The 19,279-nt window shown below is 45.3% G+C and overlaps 1 protein-coding gene across 1 annotated transcript in view; it reads left to right on the plus strand.

Moving 5' to 3' along the window:
* LOC125446194 (fibrillin-1-like) overlaps window positions 1–19,279 on the plus strand; it is a 106,330-nt gene that overhangs the window by 29,098 nt on the left and 57,953 nt on the right. Inside the window, exons 4-5 of the mRNA XM_048519748.1 lie at window positions 10,712–10,909; window positions 14,341–14,466. Coding sequence (XP_048375705.1) covers window positions 10,712–10,909; window positions 14,341–14,466 — 324 coding nt within the window. The remainder of the gene's footprint in view (window positions 1–10,711; window positions 10,910–14,340; window positions 14,467–19,279) is intronic.

Genomic DNA, 19,279 nt, shown 5'->3' on the forward strand with positions numbered 1-19,279 from the left:
AGTCAGGGTTTCAACCCTCATCCCTCCCCTCGGATCAGCTCTGAACCGTGTTAATGGGGTCTATGCCACTTGCAACCAGGTCCTGCCGGAACGCGGATTAACGGGGAGAACAAACGCCAGAAACGGCATCTGCCACGCAAGCAATGGGGAGGTCGTCCCTCAAACCTGGTTCTGAAACCTGGATAAGACGGTAGTGGGGATTCGACCACAGATGCATTCGTGTCTTTCTTTCGTGAAGGGAGTTCTCTGATCTCAGTCTGTTTGCCCATTTAGGATAGTGAAATTCAGAACACGTGAAGCTTCCTCCCATTGAGTCAGACCTCCTTAGTTTGTGCCTGTTCAGACCGGCAGCAGCTCTCTAGGGTCCCAGGAGCCGGAGGAGACCTTTCCCATTACCTACCAGATCCTTTTACCTGGAGATGTTGGGCATTGCACCTGGAGATTTATGCATACCAACTAGCTGCTGTGCCACCAGTCTACAGACCTTTCCCTGCCCCTTCCAGGTGCTGAATGGGATAAGATGGCATGGTCCCGACTAAAAGGAGGGACTTGGTTTCTCCTGTGGACTAGCCTGATTTCCCCAAGGCTTTTATACAAGCAAGCGGCACTGTTTGGGCATTCCTGCGAGGTAAAGGATATTGCCAGTGTTGTTACTTCCGACTGGAATCTGGAAGTGCTGCTGGCAACGCACTAGGGATTTTTCCAGTCTCTATGGCATTTACCACAGCAATTGAGCAAAATTCTGTAATGTCACCAATATCACTGCTGGGTTCTAGCCACAAGTTACGTTGATGCACTGACTTCCTTTTCACCATGTCCTGCCTCCATAGTCTCCTGGAGGTGCTGGTTCTAGTCCCGCATCTGGCAATCCTGATTTTTGCCAGATAACACAGAACAGTCTTTCAAGTGAATTGTCGAAGGCTTTCATGGCAGGAATCACTAGAGTGTCGTGGGTGTTCCGGGCTATATGGCATTTTCTCCTGACGTTTCACCTGCATCTGTGGCTGGCATCTTCAGAGGATCTGATGGCACTGAAGCAAGTGGACATTCCTCAGGGTGGGAGAAAGAACCATTTGATTAAAAGTGTTAAGGGTGCAATCCGCAAGTGCACTTTTAACCAATGCAAATGGTTCTTTCTCCCGCCCTGGACATTCCACACACATCTATACTTCACTTGTTTTACTACCATCAGATCCTCTGAAGATGCCAGCCACAGATGCAGGGAAACATCAGAGAAAAAAATGCTACTGGAACACGGCCATACAACCCGGAAAACCCACAACACTGTAATCTTTCAAGTGCATTTTATGAACCTAGGGTTCTCCATATGATGACACAATTTTGCCTGCATTGGGAGCCACTGAGCATAGATGGATTTTGCAATGTAAAAGCACCCACTCTCCAGTGGGCCCATGTCCTCGATATTCACTAAACAATTAAAAAACAAAAAATGTCTAATGGATTTTTTCCCCTGGCTTTGCATCCTGGAGTTCTTGCAATCAGCCCAGAGAATTGTGTCCAAGCCTATAAAATGCTGGCTGGCTGGCTGGCAACCTTGTCAAGACGCAAGCCATGGTTTTGGGAATGTATTGGGAGGTTTACGTCTGTTGAATGAGGAGAGAGAGAGAGAGCGAGAGAGAGAGAGAGAGAGAGAGCGAGAGAGAGAGAGTCCCCTGCAATGTAAATTGTTGTGTCTTCTGTCAGTAGAGATGAAGAGTAATGAGTCAAATCACAAATGCTGCTTTGAGATTCATTTTTAACCAACATTAAACCAACATGTGGACAAACCTGGCTTGTTGTCAGACTTGCAAGCCTGCGTCACTCTTTGTCTTTCTCTTCTTGCGTGAAGAATCCTAGTTAAAAATTAACTAACTGCAGTGTCCCAAACGTAAACAAGTATTGCAACCTAGTTGGTTCCCCACCTGCTAAACTGGGGTTCTGCACTCAGATGGTACTTTTAACCCATATTAAACTGATACGCAACCCAAAGGTTTGTGGTTCAGCTCAGTGGTGGGATCCAAAAATTTTAGTAACAGGTTCCCATGGTGGTGGGATTCAAACTGTGGCGTAGCGCCAATGGGGCGGGGCGGGGCATGACAGTGGCGTGGCCGGGCATTCCGGGGGCAGGGCATTCCTGGGCGGGGCTGTGGCAAGGACGCAGCCACTGCGCTGGTCCTTGGGCGGGAAACAAACGCACGCAGGTGCAGGCTGCCACGCACGCCGGTGCACCTCCTGCTAGACTGCTTCAAGTTATGTGTGCTACTGCTGAGAGGAGGGGCGTAACTAAGGCAAAAATCACATGGCAAAATCACCAATTAGTAACCCCCTCTCGGCACACACAAATAATTAGTAACCTACTCTCGGGAACCTATGAGAACCTGCTGGATCCCACCTCTGGTTCAGCTGTAGAGGCATGATATTTGAACGAGCGTACTCCTACCCCTTGTAATCAATGAAGAACTTTGTGGTGGTTTTGCTCCAAATCATAGTTTGTCATTAAATTTGAATGGTCCAACTGTGGTTTGTTCTTGCAAACAAAAATTCCAGGGGAGCAGGGCTCACACAGCAACCTCTTTCAAGTCTCCTTCTCTTAATTGCCCCAATCATGGATTGCAGTTATGTGTGAACCATGCTGTTGTTTATTTTAAAAAAGGGTATCACTTTCTCAGATAGTTCTGTTGTCTGGAATCCCAACTAAAAAAAATCAGTCTGTGGATGTGTGGCATCTATTTAAAAGTGTATGGTGTCTGCATGCAAAGCAGATCTTGATGCCTGGCGTCTACAGTGTAACGTACAAATGAATTATCGAGTGTCCCAGGTTTGTTCATTTTGTTTTCTGTGCTATATGCTTGGGATGAATAATGGGTAAAGCTACTGAGACCTTGCGGTTTCATGGTTTTGCATTTTGTGCTTGTATAATTCACCTGGTGTTTGTACAGATTGGATCAACATGTCAGGGAAGCAAAGGGTTATAAATGCAAAACTCTTTGTGTGGCGGTCTCGCTTATTTTTGTTGTCACAGAAAAGCATGCGTTTGGACTGCCAATGTTTGGGAATGACTGAAACGGTCTTTTGATTTGTGACGGGCTCAGGGTTGTATGTTGCAATAAATCAGTTCAGCAACAGTTCTTGAATATTTGTCTTGTTTTATGACTTCCCAGCCACAAGAAGCAGAAACTGGGTCAATTGGAAGAACAGAATAGGGCTTTGAAAAACAGGAGGAAATCCTTGCTCTTGAATGTGGATTTTCAGATACTTTTTGAGTAGAAGAAGAAGAAGAAAAAGAGTTTGGATTTATATCCCCCCTTTCTCTCCTGCAGGAGACTCAAAGGGGCTTACAATCTCCTTGCCCTTCCCCCCTCACAACAAACACCCTGTGAGGTAGGTGGGGCTGAGAGAGCTCCGAGAAGCTGTGACTAGCCCAAGGTCACCCAGCTGGCGTGTGTGGGAGTGCACAGGCTAATCTGAATTCCCCGGATAAGCCTCCACAGCTCAGGCAGCAGAGCGGGGAATCAAACCTGCTTCCTCCAGATTAGATACACGAGCTCTTAACCTCCTACGCCACTGAGTAGTGTTAGTGGGAGATCAGTTGTCTACCTGAAGGGGCTGCTCTCAAAGTTGACTTCGAGGGATTGGCATAGTGCTGTACCGCAGTGCAGAGAATGCCACACTACCTGAATCTCACATGTGTTTTGAAGCAGTGCCACCCTACCCTTTTCGATATGATGACCCGCGAGTCAAAATTTACTTGGCATGTTGACCAACTTCAAGAATCAGAGCGTGTGCTAATCAATACAACTAATCCAATCCAATCTAATCCAAAAACCTTTATTAGGCATAAACCAGAAGTACCATACATTCCAAGTACAAAAACAGGATCATTGTTATATATCATGTAGAACATGGATTAAAAATGTAGCAACTGCTTCAGAAATTTCTACATTAGGGCTGTTCAATAGCTTAGACATTTTTAGTTTGTCTGAGAGAAACATAAATTCTAGAGGCAGTAAAGCTTCCAGATCGGTTCTAATATTATTACACCTCGAACAGTAAAGCAGGATATGAGGAATTGAGTCCATAGCGTTGGGACAGGACCGACAACAACGCTCACTTTGTGGGATGTTAAGGAAACGGCCTTGAGGATAGACAGAGGGGAATGAGTTGCACCTTGCTCTTGTCATGACCCATCTGCACTTATAATTAACAAGCTGTTCTAAGTATACAGCAGGGCTAGATTTCGGGGGTGTGATCCCAAAGTATAGAGGGGAACAGGAGCTTTGTGCAGCACTCAGGAGAGATTGGTATTCCTGATTGTACAACCTGATCTTTAGATGGTAAATTTCTGTGGCGGTAAGCATATGAAGAGACTCCCATGAGAAACCCAAGGAGAAGATTTTTTTTTCCAATATGGAGCCACCACTTCGAAAGCTGAAGCTCCCTCATTTCTAGCAAAGATAAACTTTCTGGATAATCAATACAACACAAAGCCTACATTCAGATATTTCTCAATTCACTTTTGGGTTGGGGAACTCTGTTTTTAAAAGCACTGGAATTCCTCATCCAAGATTATACGGGGGGCAGCCCTCCTAATATTGCATGGAACGTGATGGGTAGAAACACAGGATAGGACCAGATGACTTGTGACTTGCCAGCTCAAACACAGTTTGCAAAGTTTCCCTGGCAACTCGAGCAGGGGGCTCAGTCAACCTCTGTTTTTTTTTCCCCTGCCTGCCCGGGGCTACCAAAACAGGAGGGTTAAAAACCTGGCCGGCCACCGTACATGCCTGGTGGGTTGCGTTCTGTTTCAGTGGCTCATGGGTTGGGCAGGCCTGATTTAGGAGGATAATGCTTTCCAAATGGTGAACCAGGAATTTGAGCTCTCGGTGGGTAAGTTTCCAAGCTGCAAATACGAGAGGGTGGTACGTCACAAAATAAATGCCAGGTATATTCCCACGTAGAGGGTGGTCCAGTGGTGGTGGTGGTGGGGGGGGGGGGGGGGGACAATTCAGTTGATTCATCAGAGAGGCAGTGTGGTATAGTGGCTAGATTCAAGCCCAGTAGCACCTTACACACCAACAAGATTTTTGGGGTGTAAGCTTTGAGAGTTAAAGTTCCTTTTATCAGATATAGCAGTCTCTGTGTTGGACTAGAACAGTGGTGGCGAACCTTTGGCACTCCAGATGTTATGGGCTACAATTCCCATCAGCTCCTGCCAGCATGGCCAATTCATCAGCATGGCCAATTCATCAGCAAAGGCTGATGGGAATTGTAGTTCATAACATCTGGAGTGCCAAAGGTTTGCCACCATGGGACTAGAATTTAGGAGATCCAGGTTTGAATGCCTTCTGTGCCGGGGAGGTTTGCTGGGCCCAGTTCCTCTTAGCTTAACCTACCTTCTACAGCACAGTTCTTCTCAGCCCAAATAGTGGATTTTATGTCTTACCTCATGCCATGGTTGGTATGTGTGCAAGTTATGATGAAGTTTGAGCATCAGTGGCGCAGTGGTTAAGAGCAGGTGCACTCTAATCTGGAGAACCGGGTATGTTTCTCTGCTCTGCCACTTGAGCTGTGCAGGTTTATCTGGGGGACTAGGTTAGCCTGTGCACTCCAACACATGCCAACTGGGTGACCTTAGGCTAGTCACAGTTCTACGGAGGTCTCTCAGCCCCACCCGCCTCACAGGGTTTTTGTTGTGGGGGGAGGGAAGGGAAAGGAGATTGTAAGCCCCTTTGAGTCTCCTTACAGGAGAGAAAGGGGGGGATATAAATCCAAACTCCTCCTCCTCCTCCTCCTCCTCCTCCTCCTCCTCCTCCTCTCAGCTACTTGGTTTAGAGTTGCATATTTGACTTGATATGCTAACAACTTGCCACTGGTCCTGCAGGCCGCAAAATTTGCTCCTCTTTGGGTGAACATGCGCCCATTTGGGCAACATTTCTTTGGTGGATTAGGTATAATGCTTTTAATCAGTGTTTTATTTTTTGCATCGCTGAAATAAGAAAATATCTGCTTTGAAAGCTGGAAGTTTGTATTGTTCATGAGATTTTTGTGTAGATGGTTTGTCTCGCATTTGGAAGTTCAGGAATGCTGAACTGCTATGATGAACGTATGAACCTTCCAAGAAGAATTATACAGTTCTCTGTACAGCCAGTGGTTTGATAAATCGGTCTAACAGTGCCGTTTTATTTATCATGTATGCGCTGCAGGCTTTAATTGGTAATGCAATCAGGTAAAGATTTCATCACTTAGAGGACTGTTTTAATTAGCACGCACTTTCCTGAGTCTGTGCCGGTTCTAATGCAATATTGTAACAGAGAATGGGAAAGAAGACATTCATGAGGTCTGCCATTCTTAGGCTGATTCCGCATGGGCCAAAAACAGCAGTGTGAAAACGGTGTCAAAATGGTGTAAAAGGGTTTAAAACAGTGTAAAAGGGTTTATCCTGTTTTCATACCGTTTTCACACTGCTGTTTTGGGCCCGTGCGGAATCAGCCTTAGAGTGAGCTTTCACTTTCAACATTTTAAAATTGTAGGATATCTAAAAGGTTTGAATCAGTCCCAAAGATGTGCTTTTTCTCATGGAAGGGGTATGAGAAAGACTTTCAGTCAATCAGGACTGAAAAATAAGATCACATCAATCAATCAAATGTATTCACGGTCCGAGACCAGCAGAAGATCAAACAAATATAAAATACTGGTTCTGGTGGGTTTTCTGGGCTTTGTAGCCACGGCCTGGTGGATCTTGTTCCTAACGTTTTGCCTGCATCTGTGGCTGGCACCTTCAGATGTTACAGATCTGTAACAGCCACAGATGCAGGCGAAATATTTGGAACAAGATCCACGAGGCCACGGCCACACAGCCCAGAAAACCCACCAGGACCAGTTGAATCCGGCTGTGAAAGCCTTCAACAATATAAATATAAAATACAAACTGCTGCAGTTCAATATGCATAAGGCGCAATAAGATAACATCGAGCCATCAATAAGAGGATTACAAGTTATGATACCATTTGAATCTAACATCAGATATTCCTAATTACAAAATAATGCAGTTGGGCTGAGATGATAGAATGGGGCAAAAAGAGAATGACTCATACAATCATCTGCATAAGGCTACAAGACACCTTATCCCTTATAAAGGTTACCTCATCTGAACCTGTGCAGCTTTGTGCCTTCTAAAAACAACCTCCTGAACAGTTCTGTTTTGTTCATTTTATGAAATGAGAGAAACATGCCGTCTTCCTAATAGCTGCAGATAGACTACTCAGCTACGTAGGGTCTACCAGCGTGAATGTGCGTGAACGGCCAGTTGCTGATTAAGTGTTTGCTAGGTGGTATTTTCAGTTCCTGTATATTCTGTGGACTCAACCAACCAGGGCTGGTTCAGATATTATCTTTTTAGATGCATGTCTTAAAAACTTAAGTGTACATACACTTGTTGTGGGCCCATTTGGGGAATGTTTGGGAAGAGTTCTGCTGTGTTGGTGGAGCAGACTCCATTTTAGTTCATTGTGTTTTAGTTTTTTAGTTGTGAGATCTGTAATTTGGGAGTTAGTTGGTATATTTAATTAACTGTTGTCTGTTTTATTGTTTGCTCCATTGGACGCTGTGATGGCCTTCATTTTCAGGGGATTCTCTTATTGATGTCAGCCACAGGGGATTCTCTTATTTTCATTTTCAGGGGATTCTCTTATTGATGTCAGGGGATTCTCTTATTTTCATTTTCAGGGGATTCTCTTATTGATGTCAGCCACTGGGGGTGGGTTGGGTTGGGTGGGGATTTTTAATGGGGTTTTAATGGACTTTATGTGTTGTTTTAACTATGCTTTTTTAAAATTCTGACGTTAACTTTGTATGTTATTAATGGGGTTTCATCCTCATTTGTTAGCCATCCTGAGACTACAGCATAGGGCAAGGTATAAATGGAATGAATGAATGAATGAATGAATGAATGAATGAATGAATGAATAAATAAATAAATAAATAAATAACATGTATCATGCTGTTAAGCTTACTGGGCAGCTGGGACTGGTCATAGCTTCCTGTTGAGCACACATACAACCTGAACATGTCTTGTGCAATTTGGGGAAAGCCCTATAAACCTGAGTAGCATCTTTAGGCACAGGATTAAAAAAAATCCCTTAAAAAAATGACCACAGTTTTCTTTCGGGAAAAAGAAGAGTCTGGCCTGTGCAGGAGTCTTGAGTTGGCAGTGTCACTGTTTTGCAGTTGCTGGGGGAGTGCGGAACAAAATACAACCGAATACTTTATTAACATCTCAGTTTAATTTTGCCTCTTGGATAAATAGTACGCCCTACCATAAACAAAGCAAAGCAGATGTGTTCCACATTCCCTCCCCTTTAGCTGCAGACAGTGCTTACCCACAGTGACATGGGTATGCTCCTTGTCTGTGGGTTACTGACCCTTCGTGTAATCTGCTGTAAGCTTACAGCCCTTTGAAGCCCACTTAAGTACAGTGGTCACGGATAACAAGTTCACTCTCTTATTATTATAAACGTTCTATGCTGGGTGAGATTAATCATTAGGCTACAAATGGTACAGAGCAAGATACAACAGGAAATTACTAATCATTTTGCACATTTATCAGTAGTGGTAAAATCTCCTCAAAACAGACCAAGAACCTGGTTTGATAAAGAATCTATAGAAATAAATAAACAAATAAGGCTACTTTATAACCTATTACGTCAGAATAGGGACCCTAGGTTGTACAATCATTTAACATCCTTGAAAAAACAATCTAAATAACTTGATAAAGGTAAAATCACAACAAAATCTAGAGTATGAATGGGAACGTCTATTTTGGGCCGTGAATTCCAAAGATCCTAAACAATTTTGGAGATGTATTGTCGGTTAGTTTCATCGCCGATAAGCTTTCAATGGTTTAAAGCATGCCCTGACGTTTCGCCTGCATCTGTGGCTGGCATCCTCTGAAGATGCAGGCGAAACGTCAGGAGAGAATGCTGCTAGAACACGGCCATACAGCCCGGAAACCACACAGCACCCACAATTTTGGAGATGTGTTAATAAATCCCTCTTGTTGAAACAGGCCCCTCAACATTGTATCCCTCCGGAAACATGGTTTGCCTACTTTAACCAAGTGTTTAATGATAGCACCATACCAACGATTGCAGACAACGATTGCAAGATTCTGGCTAAGCTAGGCTTCAAACTCATCAGTATAGAAAGTGGTTCTGTCGAGCTCTCTGGGCCAGTGTCTTTGAAAATTACCTGCAGATCAAAATGGCCTGTTTTCTTTTTGACTGGAGTTGTGAGGAGGGTCCATGGTCCTAGGCTGGGGAGAAAGTCTCCCCTAGAACATTTCTTTCTTGAGAATAGTTTTTATGGTAGAAGAACTGAGACACTCTGTATTTTTTAGCTGTTTTATGAAAATGTTGTACAGGCTTAAAGCCAGAGAACTCCAGGTCAAGCTCAAGATCGCTCCATTTATGACGCTGCCTGGGGGCTTTCAAAAAAGGTTTCAGGTCGCCGTCATTGCTGCTGCAACGCAGCAGCGGCGACCCGACTCTTCTTCCTCCCCAGGGCTGCCACGCTTCAAACAACAACCCCTTTAAAGGCCGTCGCTAGAGGGGAGCTGCCTCGGCCGGATGCGCGAACCGCCAGCTCGCCTGTCTTCATCGCCACGGCCAAGCCTGCGGAAGCTCGCCACTGTTCCTCCGACCTCCAGGGGTCGGAGGGCAGTGTATGGGCTGCTACCGCAGGCTTACCTGAGGAGGACACCGAGAGGGCGGGCGGTGCCGCTCCATGCGAGTCGCCTGCCGCTCGGGTCGGCTCCGCCTCGCTTGCATGTTTACTTAACCGGAAGCTTGGTGCCTCTTCACGCCGCTCACACTCTTGGCGGCGCATAAGGAGTGTCGGCGGAAACGGCCTTAGATTCTTGGTTGTGCTGTAGACACTGATGCTGACTGTATTTGGAGATCTGACGTTTTGGATTTGGGGTTTTGTTTATTTGGGGCAAGGAGTTGGAACTGAAGGCAAAGATGATCAGTGCCTTATTTGTGAGGAAACACTCTTCTTGATTTTCCAGTTGAAGCAACATCATTTAATGGCTCACTTTTGCTCAATCCCCACTTTCTTCTGTTCCACTGGGTTGAATTAGCAGAACCCAGGGGCATACCACCCAGGGGGACATGTGGGGTCAAATGTGGCCATTTAGTCAAAATTGCCCCCACACCCTTCCTCCTTCCCCCTGGGTCTTGACTTCAAGTCAACTGGTGCAAAAAAAACATTGTTTGGTTATGGTGGGGGAGGGCGGTCACCCATACAGGGGAGGGGGGGGGCAGAAAACTCAGATTTTGCACCAGCCTACATTTTCCCTAGATGTGCCTCTAGCACAGTGGTTCTCAACCTGTGGGTTGCGACCCCTTTGGGGGTCGAACAACCCTTTCACAGGGGTCGCCTAAGACTCTCTGCATCAGTGTTCTCCATCTGTAAAATGGATAAATGTTAGGGTTGAGGGTCACCACAACATGTGGAGCTGTATCAAAGGGTCGCAGCATTAGGAAGGTTGAGAACCACACCAGGTATGAAAAAGGTCTCAGCAGCATAGACGAGGGCAGGCAACGGACATGCGTGCAGAGTGACTAGCCAAGTTCTTACATCACTGTGTTGACTTCGTGGCTACGTAACATACCCCTAATTTTATACTGATGAGCTCTCCTTGCTTGTGATCCAGACTATAGGACCGGACCGTGCTTCACGTCGATCATCAACCAGATGTGCCAGGGACAGCTGAGCGGGATAGTCTGCACGAAAACCCTCTGCTGCGCGACTGTGGGGAGAGCGTGGGGCCACCCCTGTGAACTGTGTCCAGCCCAGCCTCATCCCTGCCGCCGGGGCTTCATTCCAAACATACGAACGGGAGCCTGTCAAGGTATGGTGCAGAAGGCGCTGCTGAAATCTGATGAAAGGATTACTCACAATTGAACGGCATCTGCTATCTGAAGTCTGGCCTCTGTGGCAGATGACGGGAGGAGTCCGTGTCAGAGGCATTACTTCACGTTTGCTGAATGCCTGATGCTCTCCTAATGACATTTGTAGCCCGGTTGCGAGAAAGCAGCAGGAATCTTAATGAATTTCCCCCTGCCCAGAAAGCTTTTTCGTTTGATCCTAAGGCCGTTTCTTGCCACAGAAAAGATATTAAAGTAAGAAGCATCACGTCTGCGAGATATCTATGTCTTCCGGCAAGATTTTAAAACCAGAATTTGCCGATGCTCGGTATCCTTTCATTCTCCCAAGGGAGGTTCCTCTGACCTGGAGAAAACTCCTAGTTAAACCGTAGAATGCAGCCTGCTATATATTTTATATGATGCAGTGTTTCCAAAGCATTTACGTTATTTTGAATCTTAACATCCGCCAAGATGTTGCTTTAGTCTTGCCTCCTGTTTGAAAGTCCTTACGCTGTTTTTTGGCTTTTATTCGGATACATCCAGCTGTATAAATTCTTTTATTGTCTGGATGTCTGGCAGGAAACTGAAGAAAGTGAACAGGGGCAACAGCGATGTACTAAATTGATGTGGATTTTATATTCCCAGGACTGCATCTTTGGGAGAATTTGTGTTCTAGGCCTCTCTAAAATGTTGCCTTGTCAAGTACAGTAGTTTGTGAGTTAAAAAGAGATGAAGATTGTGACATTTGCACACAGTTAATTTTGAAACATCTGTGGTGAACTTCAAGGTGTGCCGTTGTTTAAGAAAAATTGGATCTCATTTTGCAAAAGAAAACCAACCTCCCCCAAAATCTCTTCTGTGGTATCTTTAAGCAATGTTGCTATCTCTGTAAAGCATAGAATTTACTTATATACAGGTGTGTGTAGTCACATTTAGACTTTTAGGCTCATTCCGCACATGCAGAATAATGCAGTTTCAAACTGCTTTCAGTGCTCTTTGAAGCTGTGCGGAATGGCAAAATCCGCTTGCAAAGAGTTGTGAAAGTGGTTTGAAAACGTATTATTTTGCGTGTGCGGAAGGGGCCTTAGTATGCTCAACTTAAAGGGTAAAGCCCCCATAAGCACTGTAAGCCGATACTCGGTTCCATGGAGTTCACCCGGCATCACAAAATGATGTTCATTAGGCAAACTTTATGGGGTGGTTTGCCCTTTGCCTTCCCCAATCATCTACACTTTAACCCTAGCAAGCTGGGTGTTCATTTAACTCAGCGGTTCTCAACCTGTGGGTCGGCCCCCTTCTAGGGGTTGAACTGGACCCTCTTCACAGGGGCTGGGTCGCCTCTGGAGACCTCTTTTCATACCAGCGTTCTCCCGCCTGTAAAATGGATAAATGTTGGGGTTGGGGGTCACCACAACATGAGGAACTGCATTAGGAAGGTTGAGAACCACCGATTTAACTGACCTTGGAAGACTGAGTCAACCTTGAACTGCCTACCTCAGCGGTTCTCAACCTGTGGGTCGTAGGTAAATTCCTTTTCGGGGTAAACCAAAGACCTCTTTCTTATTGGGGTCACGCGAAGACCTTCATCGGAAAACACATATTACTCCAATGGTCTTAGTGGGAAACCGAGATACAAATGCTACGAGGAAACCGTGTTCAAGAGGTTACAAAGACATTAGGGAAGGTTGAGAACCACTGGCCTACCTGAGCCCGACTTCTGCTGGGATTGAACTCAGGTCATGAGCAGCACTTCGACTGCAGTTCTGCAACCGGCCACCTTCCTTGCCTCATCTTCGGTAATTCCTTGAAGTCTGAACTTGAGTAGATAGCAAAATCTAGCCATGGCGCTATCTGCTGCCAGTGGCCCATGCCTGCTTTCCCTTTAGTTCACATAGAAGTAGATCAAGCATTTGACTTATTGGGAGCACTTCAGGGGGGTGCCGTCCAAGCAGCAAGAAAAGTAGGCATCTAACAAATCTGGCAGTGCTGTGGGGGGCTTCTCACTGTGGGGCCCAATCAGTAACAATCAGGACAAGGCTGGATACTCCATTTGTATCTGTTAAAGAGGAAACTGCCCATTGGGTTGGCTTCATGAGTGCATTTCTGCCATTTAAACACTGAGTGCTGGAGTTCAACATCATGAATAGCAGCGGCCAGTGCTGGCTTTTAGCGCTTAGAGCATATACAGGTGGGATTCCCAATCTGGAGAACTCTGGTTTTGATTCCCCCACTCTCCAATCTGAGTGGTAGAGGCTTATCCACAGTGGAACCAGATCTACGCTTCCAAGACCCTCCATTCCTGCTGGGTGACCCTGGGCTAGTCAGCAAGTTCTCTCTCCCCAACTCAATTTATCAGCCTTGTGTGGGAGAGGAAGGGAAAGGGAGTTTGTAGGGGTTATCGCTGAGTCTCCTTACAGTGAGAGAAAAGGTGCGTATAGCAATCCCCGAACGCCCCACTGGACACCCACTCCCCTTCCCCCCTCTTCTCCCCTTCTTTCCCCTCTCTTCTTCTTCTTCTTCTCTTTCTTCTTTCTCCCACTCTCTTTCCCCCTTTCTCTCCTTTCTCCCTCTGCTTCTTCTTCTGCTGTTGTGCCGCCTTTCCTTCTTCTCTCTGCTCTTCTCTTCTTCTTTCTCCTCTTCTCTTCTTCTCTTCTTTCTTTCTTTCTTCTTTCTTCTTCTTCTTCTTCTTCTTCTTCTTCTTCTTCTTCTTCTTCTTCTTCTCTCCTCTTTCTCCTCTTCTCTTCTCCTCTTCTTCTTCTTCTTTCCCTCTTCTTCTTTCTTTCTTTTCTTTCTTTCTCTTTCTTCTTCTTCTTCTTTCTCTTCTTTCTCTTCTTCCTCCTCTTCTTCCTCTTCTTCCCTTCCCTCTCTTCCTCTCCTCTTCCTCCTTCCACTTCCTTTAGCTGAGGCTGGCAGCTGGACCAAATTTTTTACACTAGGGAGGAGGTAATTTCCACCCACTCCCCTCCTTTCCTGCTGCAGATCTCTCAGATATGCCTCTCAAGCAATATTCTTAAGGGGCTCCCCCTTGGTTCCCAGGTGGCTGTGTGCAGGCAGGCTGGGCTATGGGGAGACAACACATTCTTGGACTCTGCCAAAAGTGCTTTGTGTGAGCGGAAAATGTACCCCGGATCCAACCCAAAGTTTTTCAGTTTTCCTCTTCAAACCTAGTGGAAATAAAAAGAACACGGAGGAAGGGTCCTTTATTTCTTATGCAATTTACCCAATAGTGTTAAAATAAGCAAGATGAATTCCCATGTGTGTGTCAGAAAATGCGTGGAGGACCATGCTGAATTAATCATTCTTAATAACCAGATGAATGGTATCTATTCCCTGTAAGAACTGTGGGATGTGGCAACAACAGAATTGAGTGGATTTTTGTGTGAACAAATTGTTAATTTCTTTTTTTCCGCAATAGATGTGGATGAGTGCCAAGCTATCCCTGGAATCTGTCAGGGGGGAAATTGCATTAATACTGTTGGATCTTTTGAGTGCAAATGCCCAGCTGGACACAAGTTTAATGAAGCAACACAAAAATGTGATGGTAAGTCCTTTCAGAAGCTTTGTCTGAAAAGAGGGGGGCTTTTAGTGGTCGCGCTCAAAAACTCAACTCCAGTTTTTTTTTTCCTGGTTTGCACATTGCTGCTATGCGAGAATATTACTGTCAATAGCACAAAGACCATATAAATATTATGTTTCAGCGTATGCCTAACCTGACCAGCAATAAATGTTTGTTTTTCATCTTTGTTTATAGTTCATAGTTCATAGTTTATTTGAGTTTAACTGGCCATAGGCCATGCACCCATTTTAAAAAACTTTTTACAACAAACTGCAAAACAAAATTTTTGCCATATCTACTACACAGTTTTGGTTTGGACCATTTAAAAACAACCTTGATTTTGCAATATAAAGGGGCAAGTTCAACTATCTGTTTAGTCAACAACAACAACAACAACAACAACAACACACCTTTATTGGCATACAAAATGGGACAAAATTTCAAAGTAAAACATTAAAAAATAGTTAAAATTACTAATTTCCAGTATAAAATTTGCAACAGTTTCACAAAAGAGCCCATCAGAGTTGTTCAGGAGGTTGAGTATCCATTTAGTCATAATTTTTTCCCTTTCTGCTTCTTTATTTATTAATTTTTTTCTAATTTGTTTCCCACCCTATCCTTGCAGGGGTCAGGGCGGGTTACAACACTGACCATAAAACAATCAATAAACTTTAAAACAACATGCAGTAAATAATTAGAACCAGTAGATAGCAATACTGGGCGCCAACATTAATCAATTAGGATGATCATGTTTAGGATAATCAAAAAACACATGTACCGGTGTATCAAGTATGTTCATTTGACAGTCACTGAATCTTTGATGGAAGGAGTTCATAAATAGATGCCCTTCATCGGGACTGTTGGAAATGCAATGCAATGTTCATATACGCTTGTCTCAATTTAGTGCTTAGGAGCAGGTGGACTCTAATTTGATTCTCCCGCTCCTCCACATGATCGGCGGACTCTTACCTGGCGAACCGGATTTGGTTTCCTGCTCCTACCCTCCTGCTGGGTGACCTTAGGCTAGTCACAGTTCTCTCCTAACTCTCTCAGCCCCACCTCCCTCCCAAGGTGTCAGTTGTGGGGAGATGAAGGGAAAGGTGATTGTAAGACACCTTGAGTCTCCTTACAGGAGAGAAAGGTGGGGTATAAATCCAAACTCCTCCTCGTCCTCCTCGTCCTCCTCGTCCTTGTCCTCGTCGTCCTCGTCCTCTTCCTCCTCCTCCTCCTTACTGCTTGCAGTGGTACCCCAGGTTCAAACACGATTGAAGGGGAAACTTTACCTTTTAAAGGAGCAGCAGTGGCGTAGGAGGTTAAGAGCTCGTGTATCTAGTCTGGAGGAACCAGGTTTGATTCCCAGCTCTGCCGCCTGAGCTGTGGAGGCTTATCTGGGGAATTCAGATTAGCCTGTGCACTCCCATACATGCCAGCTGGGTGACCTTGGGCTAGTCACAGTTTCTCAGAGCTCTCAGCCCCACCCACTGCACTGGGTGTTTGTTGTGAGGGGGGAAGGGCAAGGAGATTGTAAGCCCCTTTGAGTCTCCTGCAGGAGAGAAAAAGGGGATATAAATCCAAACTCCTCCTCCTCCTCCTCCTCCTCCTCCTCCTCCTCCTCCTCCTCCTCCTCCTCCTCCTTCTTGGTAGTCAAAAACGGACTTTTGGCAACCCCCTATGGGATTTTCCAGGCAAGAGACTAACGGAGGTGGTTTGCCATTGCCTGCCTCTGCCTAGCAACCCCGCCCTTCCTTGGTGGTCTCCCATCCACCGACTTTGGCCCACCCGCCTTAATTTCTGAACTCTGACAAGCTAAGGCTAGTCAGGACTACTCAGGCTGCTAAAATTATAACTCTTAAACAACAGCTGCTTTGTCTTTTGAAATTTTTTTGTCTTATATAAACGATTTTGCTCCAGACAAATACAATTTTCATGCTGTCTGCCAATGCTGTTGGCAAAAGGAAGGAGCAGTGCCTCAAACATCACTGCAAGTATTCCTTCCTCAGGGACAAATCGGGAGAGTAGCCGGGCTCTAAGAATCCTGTTGAGCTGGAGCATGTGAAATTAAGCCATTTTTGTTCAGCTGTCTGAAATCTCCAGCTTGGTGGGTTCGTCAAAGTGACCACAAGGAAGCTGAGAGCAACAGAGGTGCCGGATCTGCATATTCCTTAAACATTTGTGGTTCTGAAGCTAAGTTCCTCTATATTACAAACTCAGCAAACAGCACCTGGGGCTATATTGAAGATCTCATAGGCTGAATAGTATATGGAGCAACCGAGTGTATGTTGAGCTTTCCTTTCCAGTTGCTGTTTTTTTAAATTTTTGGTCTGCATTTTCAGACTACTGATATTTAATGGTGATGGTGGTCTTAGTTCAGAGACGGTGATCTTGGCTTCTTCTACAGCAGGGTGGGAAAACCCAAGTGGGATTGAAGTATGTAGGGATTTGCCCTCCCCACCCCTTTCCTGCTTGTCAAAAGGTCTACCTGGTGATAATCAGGTTGCAGCAGCACCGGTGCTACTGTAGCCTGGTAATCTCCTGCCCCCTCCCCCTCCCCCTCCCCCTCCCCCTCCAACAGGTCATCTGAGGATTCAATGCTGAACTATGAAGCTAAGGGTTTCTTCAAAAGCCCTGTTAAAATGCTGGGGGGGGGGGGGATGCCAGAGCTGAGCATTGCTCTTTTGAAGGCAGCACTAAATTCCACCCCCTCCTCAGCATTGGCTGAAGGCAGATCTTTCACACAGGGATTCTGCTTAACCGGTTCCCCTTTAAATCAGAGCAAAGGATGTTCTTCTGTGCTCTGACTAAGAATAAGAATAAGAATAAGAATAAGAGGAGGAGGAGGAGGAGGAGTAGGAGGAGGAGTTTGGATTTATATCCCCCCTTGTAAGGAGACTCAAAGGGGCTTACAATCTCCTTTCCCTTCTCCCCCCCCCCCCAACAAACACCCTGTGAGGTGGGTGGGGTTGAGAGAGCTCCGTAGAACTGTGACTAGCCCAAGGTCACCTGGCTGGCATGTGTTGGAGTGCACAAGCTAATCTGGTTCCCCAGATTATTCTCCACAGCTCAAGCGGCAGAGCGGGGAATCAAACCCGGTTCTCCAGATTAGAATGCACCTGCTCTTAACCACTACGCCACGCTGGCTCTCTTAAAGAGGAAAGCCCTGTGAGCCCCTCAAGCCATGCTCTGAAGGTGTGTGGTGTTGTGTGGAAGCTCCTAAATTAAGCTGGGGCGTGCTGTGTGCCACCTGGGGGAGATCCCAGTGTGAAAACAGCCACAGAGAGGACAAGGGGGACTTTTTCTTCATGTCTGCCAAGACGTTGCCCTATTACTGAATACAATTCTGGGTGGCTTTTTGGTTGTTGGGATTGAGGATTTAACAAAACCAGCAACTGCGTTCAAAATACTAGACTACTTGATGTGAACCTAATTAATGGAAGGGTTGCAAATGGGATCTGATTCAAGTATTTTTCTGACTCAAGTTCCCCGCTGCGTATCTTCAAATTAGTGTTGCCTCTATTTACAGAGGGCCTGACCTTATCAAAAGCAAAATTCCCTGGCTTTATTTTAGGACTGGGTTTAACCCAAACAGCATATCAGTGTTTATACTGCTGTTGACATTAATATAAATGCCACTGTCAACATTTAAGTGCTCCGGTTTCGTTGAGGTAACGGCAAATCTGGATTTTGACTTCCCAGCCGTTTGCTTCTTGAGACAAAAACTAAACCCATTAAAAATGTCACAGACTTTTATTAGTTTGAGGCTGAGGCCTGATTCCTATGTGATTTGTGGCAGTTTTACTATTTTAAAAATTAACATGCAATCAGAAACTTCTGATCTGAAACTTATTTCTTCACAATGCCTGTGTGTATATGTGTGTGTGCGTCCAGGGGGGACAACTCATTAAAAAAAATTTGATTTGAGGAAATTTCACTCAGCACATGATTGTGTACACTGTCATCTTTTCTCACTTCAATTGTTAAACAGTGAAAACGCAAATTAAACCCTGCCCACATTACTGCTGGTAACACCTGAAGCAATTTAATCATGTGGGCGGACCCCAAAATACGGTTGGTTCACATAGTAGCCCTTCTTCAGAGGCAGTGTGATGTGGTGGTTAAGAGCAGGTGGACTCTAATCTGGAGAACCACGTTTGATTCCCCATTCCTCCATATGAGTGGCAGAGGCTTATCTGGTGAACTGGATTTGTTTCCTTGGTCCTACACGTGATGCCTGCTGGGTGACCTTGGACTAGTCACAGTTCTTCGGAGCTCTCTCAGCCCCACCTACCTCACAGGGTGTCTGTTGAGGAGACGAAGGGAAAGGAGCTTTTAGGCCACCTTGAGTCTACCTACAGGAGAGAAAGGTGGGATATAAATCCAAACTCCTCCTCTTCTTCTGAGCAGCCATTTTGTGATTTTACCTACCATTCATTGCACACATTTTACCTACCATTCATTGCACACATTTACCTACCATTCATTGCCACTGCCATGGTTGAAAAGAACCCTGATCTAATAGATAAAATATAGTGAAAAGGAGGCATGTTGTGACTTCTAAAGATATAATAAAAGAGAGCAATGGATCCATCTACGCTTGGTGTGCCTGAGGGCTGATCCAAACAATTAACTTGTCACATTCCAAGTGGTAACTCTGGCAACAACGCCTGCTGCAAGTATTGATCCATGCCAACATGGTGTAAAATATTATTTTACATTTTTCTCAGGGCTTCAGATAGGGATGCCAGGTTGGTGACCTCAGGAACTTTAGGTGAAGGGCTAGAGATGTGACCTCATAGCCAGG

Source organism: Sphaerodactylus townsendi, linkage group LG17 (genome assembly GCF_021028975.2).
Source record: "Sphaerodactylus townsendi isolate TG3544 linkage group LG17, MPM_Stown_v2.3, whole genome shotgun sequence".
NCBI classification, from domain to species: Eukaryota; Metazoa; Chordata; class Lepidosauria; order Squamata; family Sphaerodactylidae; genus Sphaerodactylus; species Sphaerodactylus townsendi.